The following is an 18,139-nucleotide window of genomic DNA, read 5'->3' as shown; positions in this document are numbered from 1 at the left end:
CTCAGGTCCTGGAGGAGAGAAATTCTATTTTTACTTTATCGTGAGAAACCCTTTGAAGCTCTGTAGTTCCTTGTTCCACTCTCAGATGTCATACTTTGACCCTCTAAATAGGCAACTCCTTGATTTTTAGATATCAGCTTAAAAGTCACTTGCTCCAGAAAGCTTTCCCTGACTCCTAGACCAGATTAGGTACTCCTACTTCTAACCCCATGGCATTATTATACTTCCCATATGCTAGTACTTTTGACAATACCCTGCAGTTGCTTACTAAATATTAAACTCCAGTAAGGCAGGGGAATATAATCTGTCTTGCTTATCATCATACCCCCAGCACCTAGCATGATGCCTAGAATGATGCAAGTATTCAGTAAATACTGGATTGATGGTTAAATGTATTAATGAGTACATCATACTCCCTACCAAGATGGAAACTTAGTCATGCCTCATGTACTCTGCCACAGTTTTATCCACATGGCCATCAATAAACATCTAAGATGAAGCAACACTATTCCTTCTGCAGTACCAGTATTGTATGGAGGTAGAACTGAGTCTCACAGGATCACCCCAGTACAGATTCCAGGAGGCACTTCCTATGAGCTAAGATGGACACAATGCTCCAAAGTCAATATAATGTCACCAAGAGCCTGAGAGTCATACCAGCCATAAGCTACAATGCCAGCTCTGTCACAGACTTGATGGTAAGATCTCTTCCAAGTCACTCAACTTCTCATAGACTAAGCTTTTCCATGAAGAGGATATTAGGTCTTTCAGCAGCAGGTACTCTCTTTCAATAAAGAACAAATGACAATACCATGATGGGAGGGTAGAAGAAGGGACAGCATGTGCAGTGAGACATCTCTGTGGTTAGGAAAGGGTTAAGCCCACCCGTCTGCTTGGGATCTCTTACCCGTAAATCAGCCTTGACTGCTGCTCTGTCTGAATGAAGCCCCACCAGGTTGGCCTGTCAGGAAGGAAGCCCATGCGTCCAGACTTTTGTTGTTCTAAGGATTTTTTTTTTTTTTTTAATTTTACTGCTCAGGAAGGAAGCTGAAGCCTAGGCCCTAACTGCAGTCCTGCTGATTACTTACCCTAGCATGTGCTGCTCCTTACCTATCTATGTCTTAGACCCAACTTTTTTTCCCCTAGAATTCCTTTATAACTATAATTTTGGCATTTGGGCCTAAATCTCAGACTTTCCTCTCTTCTTTAAAAACTAAAAGTGAAAACAGAACTTCTGTTCCTACCTTCCATATACCTTTGTGTCTTTATGTGGCAAAGACTGGGGACAGGGAGAGAGAAGTGGGTGCTCTATGATCTAGAGACACTGTCCCCAACAGTGAACTGAAACCCTTCTCTTAAAGCAAATCATGAAAGAACTGATAGGGATTGAGGTATCGGACAACTTGCCTCCAATGGCTATTTTTGCTACACACATATGTGAACAGAAGACTTTTCAAATATGAACTACTAGATTTAAATCCTAGATTCAAATCCAAGGTCCTCAGGCAGAGGGTCAGTCTTTCCCACTCCCATCCGCCTACTTTCCACCTCTCCCACTGACATGCAGAGTCATTCTCTAGTACTCCCAAGTGTCATGGGGCTCTCTCTCTACAAAGAGAAAAACACTGAGTTTATTTGTGCGCTCAGGGTAATGGACAGCCCTCTTTTACTCCTAAGAGAATTCACACAGACACTATGGATGAGGCCCATCCCGGCCCAACCCTCCCCTCCCCTTCCCCTGCTAATCCCTCCCCAGTAGCCCCCCCAGCTCAGTCCTGCTGCCGTATTTCTCTTCTGACCTACAAGGCCCCTTCAAGCCCCGTCCTAAGCCTCCCCCAAGCAGAGACAATCCATCATGCTGGGGGACTGTGACACGCACAGATGGGGGAAGGTTCACAGATTTCTCTCCCATAGGCAAGAGGGTAAAAGTGCCTGTATAACTTAAAATCTAAGGCCATACTTGAAACTCTGGGACTTTGAATTTCAATAGTACTCAAATACCATTATAGCAAATCTGATTAGATATAGCGCAAATCTCTATTACACACAAATTCTAATGGCCCATTTATTTCAATAGTGTCTGATAATACAAAATACCAGAATAAAAAAATATGATAGGATTCAGATTTTCTAACCTGATCCACTGCCTAGATATCTAACCTTATAGTCAAGTCCCTTCCTGACTCAGAGAGAGATTCAGTTTCTTTAACTCTAATACTACCTTGCTTCTAAATAAAATGAAGAAAGGTCAGAGGGACACCAGGGCTAATCCTGGTGGATGGATAATAATAAAGGGAGGTGAATGAAGCAGCTGGTTATCACAGAAAAAGGCTCTGAGCCTTTCTCCCTCCCTCTTCGCCATAAGGCCTGAGTGTGTGAAAGGATCCTGCATTCATGTTAGTTGTTAATGACCTTGTGTTGAGCTATATCAGTGCTTCTAACAATGAAGATTATACCACCAGATTGTCCTCGAAATAATAATAGTCATTATGTATGCATATGTGAGGAATTATTCTAGCCATTATCTGTGTATTTAATCTCATTCAGTCCTTCACAACAATCCTTTAAGGTTGTATAATTCCCACTTTACCGGTGAGAATACTGAGGCCCAGAAAGGTTAATCAATTTGCCCAGGGTCACAGAGCAAGTAAGCTAAAGGGTCAGAATTTTATCCCAGAGGCTGAACTCATAACTATGTTATATTGCCTCCCCATCTTTGATCTGAAATACATTCCAGTTGTGACTCAAAGGGACAAATATAGCATTTATTCTGTATTTATTATGCTAGACCACTCTGACTTGGTTTAAATCAAACCCCCAAAAGCAAGGTCAAATGAGAGCAATATAGGATTAGTTGGCACCTAAATGGGAATAATATACCTGAAGATAAAGCAAAGGTCTCTTTAGGGCTGGCCCTTTCCCCCTCCCTACATCTTTCTGACTGTCTGATGCTCTAAGATGGATGCAAAGCCATGAGTCTCAGCCTGCAAATGAATTTCAGTGGAAAAAGACAACCCTTGTCTGGTGAGTCACACTCAGGCTTACTGGGCTTGATTTCTCAGGAGACTACCAAAAGGTTCCTTCTTCACACACATAGCTCCAGACTTTCCTAAAGCTTGTGTCTGCTGAACAGAATGTACTGGATAAGCACCATATCTTCACCCAAAAACATAACTTTCATTTCCTCTAGGTCATCTTCAATCAGAACACATTCTACAGAGAAAATGGATGGGCAAATGTCTGAACTGCCAGATGGCTATATGTATCTACAAAGCCCCCACATCACTTGTCTGTTTCCAGCTTCAACCAGGATGAAGGTAGGAACTATTTTTTCCCAAAATACACACCAAAAGCATATCTGTAGTTGTGGACTCCATGATAGGAGATATAATGCGATGGGAAAACACTTGGGAGGGGAAGAGACTCTGATCTTAGATGTCTAGAGAGGGGAAAAAAGCAAGTTTTAGATTATTTTTTAAGTTATAATTTTTCAGTACCCAAAATAATCAACAAAGTCTGTATTTGAGAAAAGTAATTTCACTTATGTTTTGAAAAATTCCCTACCTACCTTTGTCATTATCAAACCTCAAGGCATAAATAAATTCTTCCTTTCTTTCCATAAACATATACACCTTTGGGGCAGCAGTCTTACAGATACTATCCAGTGCAATGCTGAAGAGTGGCAAATTGATCAAAACTTAAAGTAAAAATTAGATTATAATCATCACCATCAATTTATTCAATATTCAACTAACACTTACTGAATGCTTTAACTTGACTGTCACGAATGCAAAAATATTCTTATACTAAAACTAAAATGTGATTAAGATAATAGAAAAGTGTGATCTATTGGATAAGGCCAGAAGGGAAAAAACTATTCCTGCTTACTTAGTATCTACCAGGGTTACCGATTCATACCACAGCCTATCATTTTGCCAGGCCTAGCCCCATAGTTTCAGTTCAGGATCTTTTCCCGGAAAAGGCATTAAGAGAGAAAGTAGGTGAAAGTTCTTTTGCACAGAAATTCTCCTCCTTGCCCCAAAGATAGAGCTATTTACAAATTCCCACCCTTCGAGGATATGAAGGATAAAAACACACTGTTTAACCACAAATGTCACATTTAAATGGTATTTTTAAAATTTTAGGGCATTTTAGCTAAAATATAGCAATAAATTATCCTTAAGTTCATAGTTCATCTCTTTTTAGGAGGTATAATGGCACTGAAAAATGCTATTGAACTGTTGGAAGAGTGTATTCATATCCAAAAATTGTCATTTTGGTGTTAAAATCATGTGGATTTTACAAAAAAAGTATCATCACTCTAATTCCCATCTATTTATAAAATGTACATTCCAGCATGTGCTCCAGTATTTACTAACCAGATAGATGTGGTTAATAACAGTTAAAATATAAAAATATGAAAAAACAGTATAAAAACACAACTATTAACTGTACGGTCACTCTAAATCCTGAGTATTTACAAAGAATACATTTCACCGTGCACTAATATTTATTAACCAGATGAGTGTAATTAATAAAGGTTAAAAATAACAAAAACCAATATAAAAATATAATTCTATTTTTCAGTTCCCTTTTCCTTGCCTAATGAGGAAAAGGGGTGGGGAGAGCAACATTTGTTATTGGGAGTGTGTGTGCGTGTGTGTGTGTTTCAACCAAAAAAGGGCCACCAAATAATCAACCTGGGGCCGCTGACCGGAAGACAGCCCCGGAAAACTTCCCGTGGGAAGAGTTCCAGAAATTGCCCAGACTTGAACGAGCCCCGCTGTGCTGGCAGCGAGCCTCAGCCGGTCAGAGGCTGCTGCGACTCGCCTCGCCCGAATGCCAGCCATCCTCCCGATTCACGAAGCCCTGGACTTGGGAAACGTTCCCTGGAACGTTTTACAGATATGGATTGCAGGACAGGGAAAACATTTCGAATCTACAGGAGAAGCCCCCAGGTCCTCGGGAGCCGAGAGAACGGCCAGCTCCAGATGCGCGAGGACACGTCCGTCCATCCTCCTTCTGCCGCGCGCCCTGGGCCCTCCCCAGTACCGCCCCGCCCACGCCGTGTCCCCCTGGACTCCCCACCCCGCCACCCGCCCACCTGCACCTCCCGCCGCGTCCCGCGTCCCGCGTCACCCTGACATCCGCAAGGGTGTGCCCCCTCCCGGGTCGCCGTCCTCCTGGCCCCACACTGTCTCTGCGGCTCAGGCGACGTCCAGGAAACCGAACAAGGGCTCGGTTAGGAGTGCGACCTGGGGGCGAGGAACGTGGAGGGCGGGGCGGGGCGCGGGTTGGGGACGAGGCCCGCCCCCCCCCCCCCGGGTCCCGACCACAGGCCGCGGCGCGGGGTGAGCGCGGGCAGCGCCAGGAGTTGTCCCGCAGCCTCCAAGTCCGGCCGCGGGACGGCGAAGTCACCAACATTTGTGGAACCACTTGAAATCCATCTCAGTGGAGAAGGCTGGGGTAGGGGTTCCTTTTCAAGCGAGCCAACGGGGCCCACTCTGTGCTCTGTCCTGCCCTGGCCCGGCCTCGCGCCTCTCTGCGCCCCCTCCCCCAAACGATCAATTACCAGCCACCCTTCTGCTGGGAGCGGCCGGGGGCAGGCTGGCGGCCGTGAGGAAACGGCAGCCCAGATCACTTCTGCATGACAATTGATGGGAGGGAGGGCGCAAGGCGGGGAGGGAGGACGGCTGCGGTGTCCGTTTTCTCACCATGGTGATTAGGCATTCCGGCCGTGCGAGGAGGCAGCCGCCGACCAGAGCGGCGCGGCGTGGAGAGAGGACGGGGAAGACAGCGAGAGCCGGGGCGGGAGCGGGCCCAACCGCCGGGCGGGCGGGCAGCGCGTTGAGCCAAGCCAGGCCAGCTGGCTCTGCAGCCATCAGGGACTGCTCCCGTCCAGCCCGGCCCCACTTTAGCTGTGCAAACATTTCTTTATCCCAACAAGACAATTAAACCCAGCAGCATGAAAAGGAGTCTCCATGACTGTGTTGGGAGTGAACAACCAGAAACAGCCAAACACATCACAGGAGTTCTTAAATGGACTCGGGGAGAACTCAGGGAGCAACTGAGCAGCAATCAGGCTAAGTCTGGGCAGTCAGTAGAGAGGAAACCATCTGACCCATTTTGGTCTGATTTGCTGACTCTTTCACAGTGGTCATCTGCTCCAGCTACAGTCTAGGAGTTGAGCTTGTTGACCTGAGAACCACCCCAAACATTCTTTCCAATCACAGCAATTCTCCTAAAAGCCCAGATTAGGGTCCCTGCCTACCCCAGTCCCAGGCCCTTTGGAAGTATCCCCCTTAACAACACCACCATGATGTAGCTGACCCTCCTCATTCTGGGCTGATCTGGGCCTATGTACCTACAGTATTTGATTCTTAGGACACAGGGTCTTAAATGGTACATGCCTTTATAAGACATGTTTCAAAGTAGAAAATACCATTTTCTACTCAGGGCTTTTGGGACCTGAGAATGAAAGTAGAACATCCTGGAGCTGCTGTGAATTATCAGTTTCCTGCCTACCTATGAATCTGCCTGACCATAGGGAAGGGCCAAGGAAAGAGGGCCACTTGTGGTCGGTGCCCATTCCTGAGGTAAGGCAGAAGGCAGGGCCAGCCATCACTCCATACGGACAGTGCTGGTCCCTCTCAGTAAGCATGCATACCGGCCAACTCCAATTTGGGCTGAGTGGATAGACTGATGGGCTGGCCAGAGACTGTGTTACCCATGTAAAAATCGAGGCACAGGGGTGGTCCAAAAAGAATAAGGGATTGCACATGATAAGAGCCAAAGTGCTAAGGGGGTAATAAATGTATAGATTCTAGCACAAGGCAGCAGACAATACTTATCTTCCCTTTGTTGTAAAGTTTCCTTAATGAGGAAATGTTTATTTTAAAAGCCCTGGGAAACATATCTGTAGACACTTCATATGTAAGACACACGTGGACTATTTGTAATTGGTCCATAAATTTTAGCATCATTTCCCTGGACAAGGAGCCCTGGGAGGCTGGTTCAGGGAGTGACAATAAACAGGAGTTACCTCAGTCCCCTTCCTGGGGAATTATGCATCCTCCACAAACGGCTTCTCACAAAATACTTCTCCCTTTTTCCAGGGCAAATAAGTCAGTCCTGTAGAGTAAAGGCTTCTTTTTTCCATAGAGCCCAACACCTACCTTGAGAATCACCTGTGATACCAGGTAGATGAATAGGTAAGCAAACAGGAATCATCTACTAGGAGAGACAATACTTTACCCAAGTAGCTACATTTCTTTTTACAAAAATGCATATTTAATAACAAAAGAAATCCTGCCACCCAGATTGAAGGAAAGAATGCATATACATTACACCATGTCTGCAGGCCCCTCTTTGAGATACTCTCACATGTGGACATATCTGCATATGGATGTAGTGTGTGAGCAGGGGGTGGCTGCGACAGTAAAAATTGTCAGCATTTCCATTGTAAAACTGATTTTTCATTGATCTAAAACTCAGCCAGAAAACTTCTACTTTAATATGATTGCGGGAGAGGGGGTGGGTTGGGTGGGGGAGAGAAATTAGGGGAAAAGGGGACCACTGTAATTGAAAAACCAAAAAAAAAAAAAAACAAAAAACAAAAACTTCTACTTTATGTAAGGGACACACACATGCTCATTACCCTCCCTCTCCCCTTCGCCCTGAAAAACAAAACAAAGCCTAGAGCTAAGTGCTTATTTAGGAGTTTTACTGTTGTATTTAATTAAAACATTTTTTTACCTTTTATGAAAAAAAAATTATTTGTATGAAGAAAACGGAAAAATGAGTCAACCAAATCAGAAATTAACTCTAAATTTTAAGAATAAAAAACTAAAATATATATGGTTTATATTATATTGGCAGTCTGGGCAAAAGATACTTAACCTGTTCCAATGCTCTTTTGAACACTTTCTATCCTCTCCTTGTCTTCCCATCCCCCTCCCTGCCCCATCTGCCCCTCAAGCTCTCCCTTTGGAAGCAGTCTTATATACTGTCACTCGATTATTTGAGAAACATTACTTATTTCAAAACGGTTCTGTAGGGAGGACCTGAAAGGCATCTAGTGGGAATAATCAGGCCTTCTAAAGGCCCTTAAATATGTATTTACATAAAACAGACCATAAATATTCCAACACACATCGGCATATGACAGGAGCCAAGAAAGCTGCAGCCGACTTTGTCACAGTGCCTCTTCAACCCTTCCGGACAGAAAAATGTTTCTCTGGCCTTCCAAATACTCAAAATTAAAAGCACAGATGCAACACAGTACAAGCCTGTGATGGCTGCTACACTGCCCGAGGAAAAGAAAGGAGGAAAGAACACAGACCCAGGGTTATCACTGGGCGACAGTCTCTTCTTCACTTTGCAGCTTTGTTTTTTGCAGAAGGATTAGTCCCAAATGCAGCTCTAGAAAATAACATGGTTGTACAAACATCCCACACTCACATACACACCCACAGGCTGAATATTTGTGTAAGAGAAAAAAAGAGAATACAAACTACTCTCTAAAGGAAGAATATTTTAAACAAATAAAGGGGGGATGGGCTCCAATTTATGTAACAGTACAATTTGAAATAAAGAAGTTTCCCCACCCTTCTGATCAGAATCTCATTAATTTCAAGGTCAGAATTCCATTTCACTTTGGGAGACAGACTCATTTAATTTTTCTCCACCCAGGCGTATTCCTGTGTGAGGGATCCATCTCCATGGGGGATGGCACCACCACACAATGCAAACCAGGCAAACAGAAGAGTTATGGCTTTGACACTCGGAGGGGAATGGATATCCACATCTATGAGTTCTGACTTGACTAACAAGCTTCCTCCTGCTCTGGGGGTGTGATACAAGTTCGCACTAAAAAGACAGAAAAATGGAGACAAGCTGGATTTGTAGGAGGAAAGAAAGGCATCTTTATCTGCAGATGTTACTTTATGGTATATTAGTTTTGAGAGGATTTCATTTTCAACTTGTGTACTTGAAGGAAAAAGGGGCAGAATTTGTCACACCCTAATCCAGGGCAATTTTAGCCAGCGGTCGTATTATAGCTAGCCTTGATCACTTGCAGACTGACAAATGAAAACTAAAATAAAATAAAACAGGCCAACACAAAACCAATCCATGTTCAGCAGGTATATCCAAAAGTAGGATCATAACACACACGTCAGCTGTACAGAAGGGAAGAGGTGGAAGAGGAACTAAAAAGTGAGAGCATACAGGGGCAGCTGTGCTGTCACATAGAAGCCTCCCTTAAGTGGGGAGGTCTCGGGCTTACAGACGCTAACATAAAAGACACACTTGCAACATATTTCAAAACCAAAGAGCGATGGATTTACAAGGCAGGTTGATTTTATGATGACTTTTATTGAAAAGGTACGCTGGGTTTAGGCAGATGCCTTTTAGCGCAGGAAAGTTAACACAGTGCCTAATTCAAGGAGACAGCCTGAGGAAGCAGTGCCGACAGGGGAGAGAGCTGCGATGTCTCTATTACTCTCCTCGGCATCATAAAGAGAAGAGAAAAAATGGTATTCGTGTTGGTAGTTATAGAGAGGACGGGAGCACAAAAAAATAGAGAAGAGGGGAAGGCAAACCTCAGATGTAGTTTTCTTAAGAAAACAAAACGAAGCAAATCTTAGAACAAAGGATTGGGTGGAAAAACACCCCTCAGTTCATAAATTTTCACCAGGCTTGAAGAAAACTGCTCTGTCTACCCACAGCCCAAAAGCTTCAAAACACAATTATTTTCTGATTATATTATATTAGATGAGAAGATTGCAGGGTTCAGTAGTCCTAGTCTACAAGTTCTAAATCAAGGTTTAGTTCCAGCCATTAGTGAGGGTAGCCAGAGCCCAACAAGGCACTTGGAGAACATGAGAAAGCTGTTTCATAAGCAGAAATTAATAATAGTTGTGAACATCAAATATGGAGCAGTCACACAGGTCAACCGTGTCTAGTCCTAAAAGTGAGCCCCAGGATAAGCATCCAGCAAACCTGTTAAATCCCAAGAGAAGTCGGCTTTCTAGCCTTGCGATTGCAAGGAAAATACAGCTGTTTGAAATGCTTTATGGTGATTGACGACACCTTTGTCCTGCTTTGAAAAATAGCCTGATGTGGACAAGGGCTGAGAGTTGTGACAATAAATTCACGTGGAGTCCACTGGATGTGATACAATGGAAAAGCTAAAATACAATACTGAGATCAGAGAAACATAATGAGGACAGCAAAGAGAAGAGGGGTGGGTGACTTTCTTCAGGCCCCCAAAGTTCCGTAGGAACCTACACTTTCCAATGAAATGACATTCACTCCAGTACCTATATGGCACCCCTCTTCACTCCAGAGTCCACAGGGAATAAGCCAATCATGTCCTGGAGAGAAAGGCAGTGTAGAGGTCAACTTGCCTCTGGCTACCTTCAGAACAACATTTCCTACAGAACTCTCAATGCATACTGACGGAGACAAGTAAATGTTAGTACTCCACAGCTATGGAATGGGAAGGAATTGGCACTTCCCATTACGAGGAGCAGGAGAAAGGCCACCAACCTGTTGAACACAACTGTAAGGCAGTCCTTACTGGGGGTAGGGAGGGCTCACACCAAACTACTTACATCTGTCATTCCGATCCTCTGGGCTAGATGAGGCTTCTCGATCCGAAATGAGGCCGGAGACAGCAAAAATCTTCTTCCCAGTGTCATCAACCTTAAGTGAACCGGGGGAGCTAGATGGCAGCTGTGTCCCAAAGTCATATTCCTTGCCATCCGCATCTGAGAAGCGCAAGTGGGGGGACTCTGTGTCATGGCAGTTCTTCAGTCTCTTGGCTGGTGTAAAGGCTGACTGATAACTCTCCCTGTCCTCAGTGGAAGCAAAGGGACGAAAGGCTCCCACACCACTGTGATTCAGCATACTGATTGGAGTGCAATCTAGATTTGGGGGAGCAAACTGGGGGTGGAGATGTAGTAAAGAAGGGGGAAAATCACGATTGGCAAAAGTGCCCGGCACCCCACCCTGCCGATGGTACATAGAGGCAAAGGTGTAGGAACCATTGGTGAATGGAATATGCACGTCCTTGTCTACTGAGACAGGTACACCAAAGGGTCGTGGCTGCTGACAAGGGATGGAAGCATCGCGGCTGGCCTCAGCCGTGGACGCCAGAACCATCAGTGCTGGGGATGCCAGCGGGTTGGGGAGGTAGGACGAGTTCTCCATCTTGAAGGCTGCCCGGTGTAAGTCCATTGGAATTTCTTCCTATGGCCCGCGTCACACAGGAAGCAGTCTTCCCTGGGAGGGAGGCTGAGCGGCACCTTGGATCAGGGCAGGGAATGTTACTGGGGAATCATCCCCCTCTAAGACCTGAAGAAACAGTAAAGAGAAAAATGGGGGGGAAGGTTATGGAGGGGAAAAATGGGAGACCCCAAATTATTGAAACACCATCCTTCTGGCTTACAGATGCTCGGGCAAGAGACACCACAGGCTTTAGGAGTCAGTGGGCAGCAGCATCAGACCATTTTCATTCAGGAAAATCAATAGACAACTTACTGTGATGTACGCGTAGCTGACTTTGGTCCCTACACGTTCCGGGTGAAATGCGCCTGAGCCCAGCAAAGGAAAAAAAAAATCATAAAACCTCCACATACAATATTCCCTGAGCAAATGAGCTTTGGAAGGCCAAGTCACCCAGTAGATTAGGTGGGGTCTATATTTTAAAGGGCTTCCACCTGCATACACCACTCATGGCAGGCCTGATGGTCAAACAGAGGCCAGAATCTACCTCTATGACCCTCTATATAGTATGAGTCATCTCTTCATCTCCCTTAACAATGCCCCCCATACTGAAAAATCCCTAAAGCAAGCACATCCAGATCATGAACATCTGTACACATTAGGTAGTACAAATTGTATGTGTGGATATATCACACACAGTGGCACATGCATAAACACACATCTTCATGTTTCATCTAAGACTGTTTCCAGAAAGAAGTGCTGTGTGAATAAATAATAGCAACGTTATTGTTGCTGCATAGCCCTCTCTAAACACACAGGCTTTCTCTTTTCTGAGAAGAAACAAAACCTTCAATAAAATGCCTGGTGTCTGAAAATATTTAAAAACATAATGGGTGCCTTTGGCATATGTTCTCTAGCAGCGTCTGTCTTTCAGGGGCAGCAAAGAATGGATCGGTAATTTTAGTTACTAATGCACTCACTCTTAAGTAGATTTGTAAACTGCCTTGAATTTGCCATTAACATTTAGAGCAAAATGTTAACAAAATTTCTGACTTATTTTGCTCTGTTTGTTGGCCCAGTCAGAGTTGATGTCCAATGAAGGCCCATGGAACAAATTGGAGTTCGAAGAGCCTTCTTTTAATTTCTCTTTTAAATTTAGGATGTACATTTTCACAGCCATTGATTCTGTTTCAAATTTATTTTGAGTGGGAAGTGGGAGAAGGGCTATATATCAAAAGTCTAGATAACACAAGATGAATACGAGGACTTATTAGCTTCAAATATATACACTAAATAGAAACAAGTGAAACTCAAAGGGTAACCAAAAATCACTATCTGCTACAAATTGTAACCTCTAAATTGAGAGTCATGTCTCAAATGAAATTTACCCCCTCCCTTAAAAAAAACAAAACAAAACAAAACAAAACAAACACCTAGATAATGGAGTATCTATCTTTGGTATTCCCTCAAATGGAGAAACCTCAGTGAAACTGTAGATGAATCCTCCTGGCTTAATGCAGTCCAAAGAGAGTATTTCCTTCTCCCATCCTGTAGTAGACGTGTCAATGACTGTTATTAATTGGGAAGATGAGTGCACACCATCAGACTGCTTCCTCATTTGGCATCTTTCCTTATAGACATCATTGCTAAATTACCAGATTATGTATCTCACATTAACGGATTTTTCTCTCTTCCAAATTTTAAATAACTTTCCTGTCAAGTTATAGCAGTGCAGGGAATGATCTGCCAAGGACAGACAGTTAGCCTGACAAGTATGGGAATCCTATTCTTGGCTGTTTTCAAGTCAGATTAATGGCCACACAACATGGATGCTCTGAAAGTGGGTCTAGGGCTGTTCCAAGGGTTCTAATCAGCTTTTCACAACAGCAATAACTACTTGTTTATCAATAAGCAATATTATATGAGGCAAGCTGGAGAAAAAGGCAAACATAATACACTGGGGGTGAGGGGAGGAATGTTTCTCCCCCAAAATAACCAATCACCCAGAGGATTCACTGTCTATTTTTACTTCCTGGATCACCTCATTATGTTAAATGAGTTTCATAAATTAGTAATCTGGCGACAGCACCGGACACTCCAACAGAACACGGTGAATCACTCAAACCTGGTTATTCATTTGAAACTTCATTATACTGAAAATAAATCAACAATATTTTTCCAGGCCACATCCCTTTTACTCCACTGTGTGGGCGTTGGCCTCTGTGGGGGAAGGGAGAGTGCTTTTTTTCTTTTCCTTTTTCTTTCTTACTCCCTCTTCACATTAGCAACTTGTATAGATGAGGCTTCAGCAGACCACAGTCATTATGAAAATCTATAGTTAATACACTCCCAATGTCAAAATGTCATGTGTTTAAACACAGAACCCAAAATAAGAAAACTAACTGACCCTCTTAATTAAAAAAATATGGATTGTAAGATAATCAGCTTGATGGAGCATTTGGGTGACTGTAAAGAACCAGGCAAAGGGAAAGTAAGTAACTGTTACTTTTCTGCCTCTATGCTGATTTTTTTTAATTTAGCACTTCGTGCAAATCCAGATTAAAATAACTCCAGCTATTGATCTGAGCAGTGGAATTGACATTAATTTTAGTTCACTTCTCACTTTGCAAAGGGATCAATAGGAAGTAATAACAGCTGACATCCCTGCTGAAAGGAGGAGAAAGAAGGGCTGAAGACAGAAATCGAAAAGCAACCAAATAAATCATCAGCTACTTTTCCACGGCATCAGACAAACTCCAAACAGATTGCAAAAAGTCTTTGTTGAATTAACTAAACAAGGAGGAGGGATCAATTCACGAAGCTAAATAAATTGTCTGGCAGGCAGTGAGGTTGGACGGAGGGACCAACAGATATTGAGCTTTAAAAATTTCAAATCCTTGATGTGATGGGCTGGTTCAGGTCTGTAAGTGTGGGAGTTTGTTTGTTAAATCACACGCCCGATCCTGGTTTAAAGTGATTACAAAACGCCAACTAACTGAATAATTAGTGAAATCACTAATTGCATGGTTAAACATGCCAGAACCAAGACAAATGAAACGAAGAAGCTGGTGTTTAGAACGTGAAAATGTCTGAGTCTCTGGGCTGATGCGCAGGGCTCCCAGCTCTCCGGCACAAACGAGCCACTTCCGCATAGAAAAACCGAAAGCCAGAGACAAAGTCCTTGAGAGTGGGTAATTTCCCCCCTCTGACCATCCCTGCCCAGGGTCTGGGCTTTCCGACCTGCACCAGGGATGGGTGTAGAAGGAAGCCACACCGCTGCTGCTGGGAGCCAAACCCACTTGCAAATGACTGCCACAAAGAAAGCTGCAAAGCCTCTCTCCGGAGCCTGAGCTATGATCGCCCACTAAACTATGATTTTGCTAGCAATTACAATGCACACACAACACTTCTGCTTATTACAACAGGTGACATTTTTGTGGTCTCTGAACTGTTTCCAAAAGCCAGGAGTGAAAATAATAGAACAAATTAAATGATGTTTTTCCTTTGCATAAATAAACTTTTAAAAAATTAACAGGCAACTTAAAAAGCAAAGAACAATGAGAAATGGGGCCAGGGTAGTGGGGGGTTGTGAAGAACTCGGGAAACAAAAAATTTTTTTAAGTTCACCGACTTCGTTCCCAGAAGAGAATTCCCGCACACCAAATGCCCACGGGGTATCTGGAAACACGACTCTAACACATATTTTACCACCATACTCAAGAGCTCAGGAAGCATAAGGCTAACACGGTTCCATGGCTGGGGCCAACGCCTGCGAATCAGACGTGGCCAGGTGTCGGTCCCAGATTTGGACCCCGACCCAGGCCTGGCTTGGCTAAGGGGTGTGAATCCGAGATAGCCCGGCCAGTCTAGAGTGCGGGGCTGCGGGGCTGCGGGGCTGCGGGACTGCGGGACTACAGGCTGCCGGCTCAGCGAGCGGTGCAAAATTCAGCGGCAAGTCTTAACCGAGAAAAAAGCAACTCTTAGGAAAAACGGAGGAAGAAGAGGTGAAGGTGAAACCTACATCAACTTCGGGCCAACGCAGAGTCGAGGCCGCCACTCCTTGGCCTGACCTCTCCTTCTAGCTCTCGGTTGCCTCTGCACAAAGAATACTTTAGGTTTCAACAACCTCTACTCGAAACTATCTGTTTGTAACTTTGGGGAACCAGGGCGCCGGCCGCGAAGAAAGGACAAATGTGAGGGGCCTTGGTCCGCAGTCGGACAGGGCCCGCGGGGCAGGGGCTCGTAGGAAGCTGTCTTCGATCAAAGTCCAAGTACCGCGTGCCCCAGAACAGCCCCGCCCCGCGGGTCACCGGGTCCCGTCGCAGCGCGCCATCGCTTCGCCGGGCAGCCACAGGGCTCCTGAATTCCGGCTGTCCTGCAAATGCGGACGGACGCGGGTAGCCGTGCCGTCCTGTTCAGGCACTGCGGGCCTGGGTGCGGGAGGGAGGGCCCTGCCTCTCGCGCCGCCGCGGCCCCGCTGCCGCTCGCCAAACAGGTGTGAGTTCCCGCTCGCCCGGTGCCGGGCCGCGGCCCCGTCGGTCACTAGCGGCGCGGCGCCGCCCAGCCCTCGGCCTTCCCCTACCTCGCCCCCGAGCGCAGCGAGAGAACTAACGCCACTTTTGCAGGGTTCCTGCGGGCCAGGAGGGATGGGAACAGAAGGCGGCCGCTGAGCTTTCCCTCCACGCTCTTTCTGCCTCACCCCACCCCCGACCCCTCGGCCCGTTTTCCATTCTCAGGAAGAACCCCCGAGACGGTCACAGGAGGCCCGACACCACTGCCTGTCCCGCTCCCTGCATTCTGACCCGACGCTTCCCCACTGCCCGTCCTCCCCCCCCCCTCTTTATTTTCCCCTCTTTCCCCTTTGCCCTTCTCAAGCCGAGTCCCGAACCGAGGAGAGAGGTGAGGCGTGGCTGGTGGGCATGGTGGGCAGAGCGCGCCCGAGTCTTCCCTCTCAGCGGCTGCCGGGGCAAGCAGGCGGCATAGGCCAGAGACCCCTGGCCGTCCGGGCCAGGCAGGGCAAAGCCCCACACCCAGCGCCACCCCGCCCCACCTCAAGCCTCCGCCGGGTGCGACGCGCGTCCGGCTCGGGCCCTGGTGTGCCACTCAAGCCGCGGCCAGGGTTCGAGAAAGCCCCGCGTTCTTAACGGGAAGCCAGAGCTCTTCCTCTGCCTCCCAGCAGCCCGAGGCCCCCACTCCTTCGGGGCTCCTGCGCGCCCTCACCAGCCGGGGTCCACTCGGGCCTCGAGCTCTAGGAGCGGAGGACGGGAGCGGGCATCCCCTCGGAGGGCCGGCCTCATCACCCCGGGCGGCCTCGCCCGGGGGCCACACGGAAGCTCTCCGCCCAAGTTTGTGTGCCCTGGAAGAAAAGGCTTTCCTTTGCAAAGCACAAAGGCGAACCGCTCAGGCCGAGCCCTGAAAAGCCCGGGGTTGGGGAGGGGGGTAGCCGGAGGCTTGGGAGCGCGGTGGTGGGGCCGGGCTCCGGGCGGAGAAGGTCGCTCGGCTCGGCTGAGGAGCGCGGCGCCCATGGCCGCAGTACCGCAGCGACCCGCGTGTTCGCTGAAAAGTTTTGTTCTCAAGTCGGAGAAAGAAAAATTGTTACTCAGTTTAAGGCAGGTAAATCTAAGATAAAAAATAAAACTACAAAAAGAGCAATGTGCCGCTGTCTACATGGTGGTCCTCACACCCTGCTTCGCAAAACCGCCGGGAGAGAAGACTCCCAGCCCCGAAAATCCCAGGAGACCCCCCACGGGCTGGGCTGCTCTCAGGCCAGGCTGGTTCAGCCGAGTGGAGCAGGGACTTCACTGGTGGCTTTAGAAGGGTCCACCTTCTGTGCCAGCAGCACCTGCCTCCTTCCAGCCCGCAGCAGCTCCCCCATCCCACCCGCCTCCCTCCACGCCCTTCACACCCGCCCGCCAGGAAAGTAAGCCGAGCACCAGGGGGCCAAGGCTCCCAGCCTCTCCTCGGGTACCCCACCGGGCAGGTAGTGCGTCGTGTGGGGGCAGTCGGGGTCCTTTCTCAGTCGGATCGCCCTTTCTCCATCCCACCCCGCCGCCTCGGGCTCCGCACTGAGTACCACCCAGTCCCGGCCCCACCGGAAATCAACGCGGGATAGTCCGGGGCGCCCGGTGAGGGGGCATTCTTCCGACTGACCCAAACAAAGTGGGGATGGGTCTTATTAAAAGACGGAGAAAAGGAGTCCTGCTCCTTTCCCTTGCTGTCCCCTCACCCTCCCTACTTGTCCAATTCCCGTGTCTGGTCCCTCCCCCTCGCACCCCCCAAATAAAACACATTAAGGAAAACTCAGGACGGAAAGTTTGAGCGAGGCAGCACACGGAGCGCGCAGGGCACAGATGCCGGGAGGCTCGGTGCTGAAGATCTAAGACGCGCCAGCCCAGGTCCCAGCCTCTGACCCTGCGGCGGGGAGCCGCCCGAATCCCTAGGAAACGGACGCGGAAAGTTAGCCGGGTTCCTGAGCAGCCCGGCGGCCCTCGCACTCACCCCTCTGTTGTGCGCACACACACCTACACCCCTTTCTGTTCTCCATACTTGCCGTGGAAATTCCTCGGGAGAACGGTTGCACTTTTCAGGACACGGAGGGAAGAAGGCGGTGAGTGTGGTGCATGAAAAGTCCCGGGTGCGCAGGGCCGGCGGAGGCAGCGGCGGTGGCGGCGGCGGCGGCAGCGGCAGCGGCAGCAGCAGGCGGCTGGCCCCGGGTTTGTGTTCGCGAGCTGCCTGGGATTGCATGTACAGATTAAGAGACTCGGTTGGTGTGAGAGAAGGAGCAGTGCTGCCTCTCAGCGCTGGCTCTAATCAGTGAATGAGCCTCCACTCTCCCAGGGACTCGGAGACACACACACACTCACGGGCGCACGCACACACACGGACACATTCTCTCACACTCACACACATA

At 47.4% G+C, this 18,139-nt stretch overlaps 1 protein-coding gene across 2 annotated transcripts in view; it reads right to left on the bottom strand.

The window, feature by feature from the left end:
• RNF220 (ring finger protein 220) overlaps positions 1-11,256 on the bottom strand; it is a 225,132-nt gene extending 213,876 nt beyond the window's left edge. For both annotated transcript variants that reach the window (XM_090269320.1, XM_090269321.1), the window contains exon 1: positions 10,617-11,256. In XM_090269320.1, coding sequence (XP_090125446.1) covers positions 10,617-11,241 — 625 coding nt within the window. In that variant the 5' untranslated portion in view covers positions 11,242-11,256. The remainder of the gene's footprint in view (positions 1-10,616) is intronic.
• Between the last annotated feature and the right edge of the window lie 6,883 nt (positions 11,257-18,139).

Source organism: Furipterus horrens, unplaced genomic scaffold, assembly GCF_987537825.1.
Source record: "Furipterus horrens unplaced genomic scaffold, mFurHor1.1.pri manual_scaffold_3, whole genome shotgun sequence".
Classification (NCBI taxonomy): Eukaryota; Metazoa; Chordata; class Mammalia; order Chiroptera; family Furipteridae; genus Furipterus; species Furipterus horrens.
This window is presented reverse-complemented; position numbering and strand designations above follow the sequence as displayed.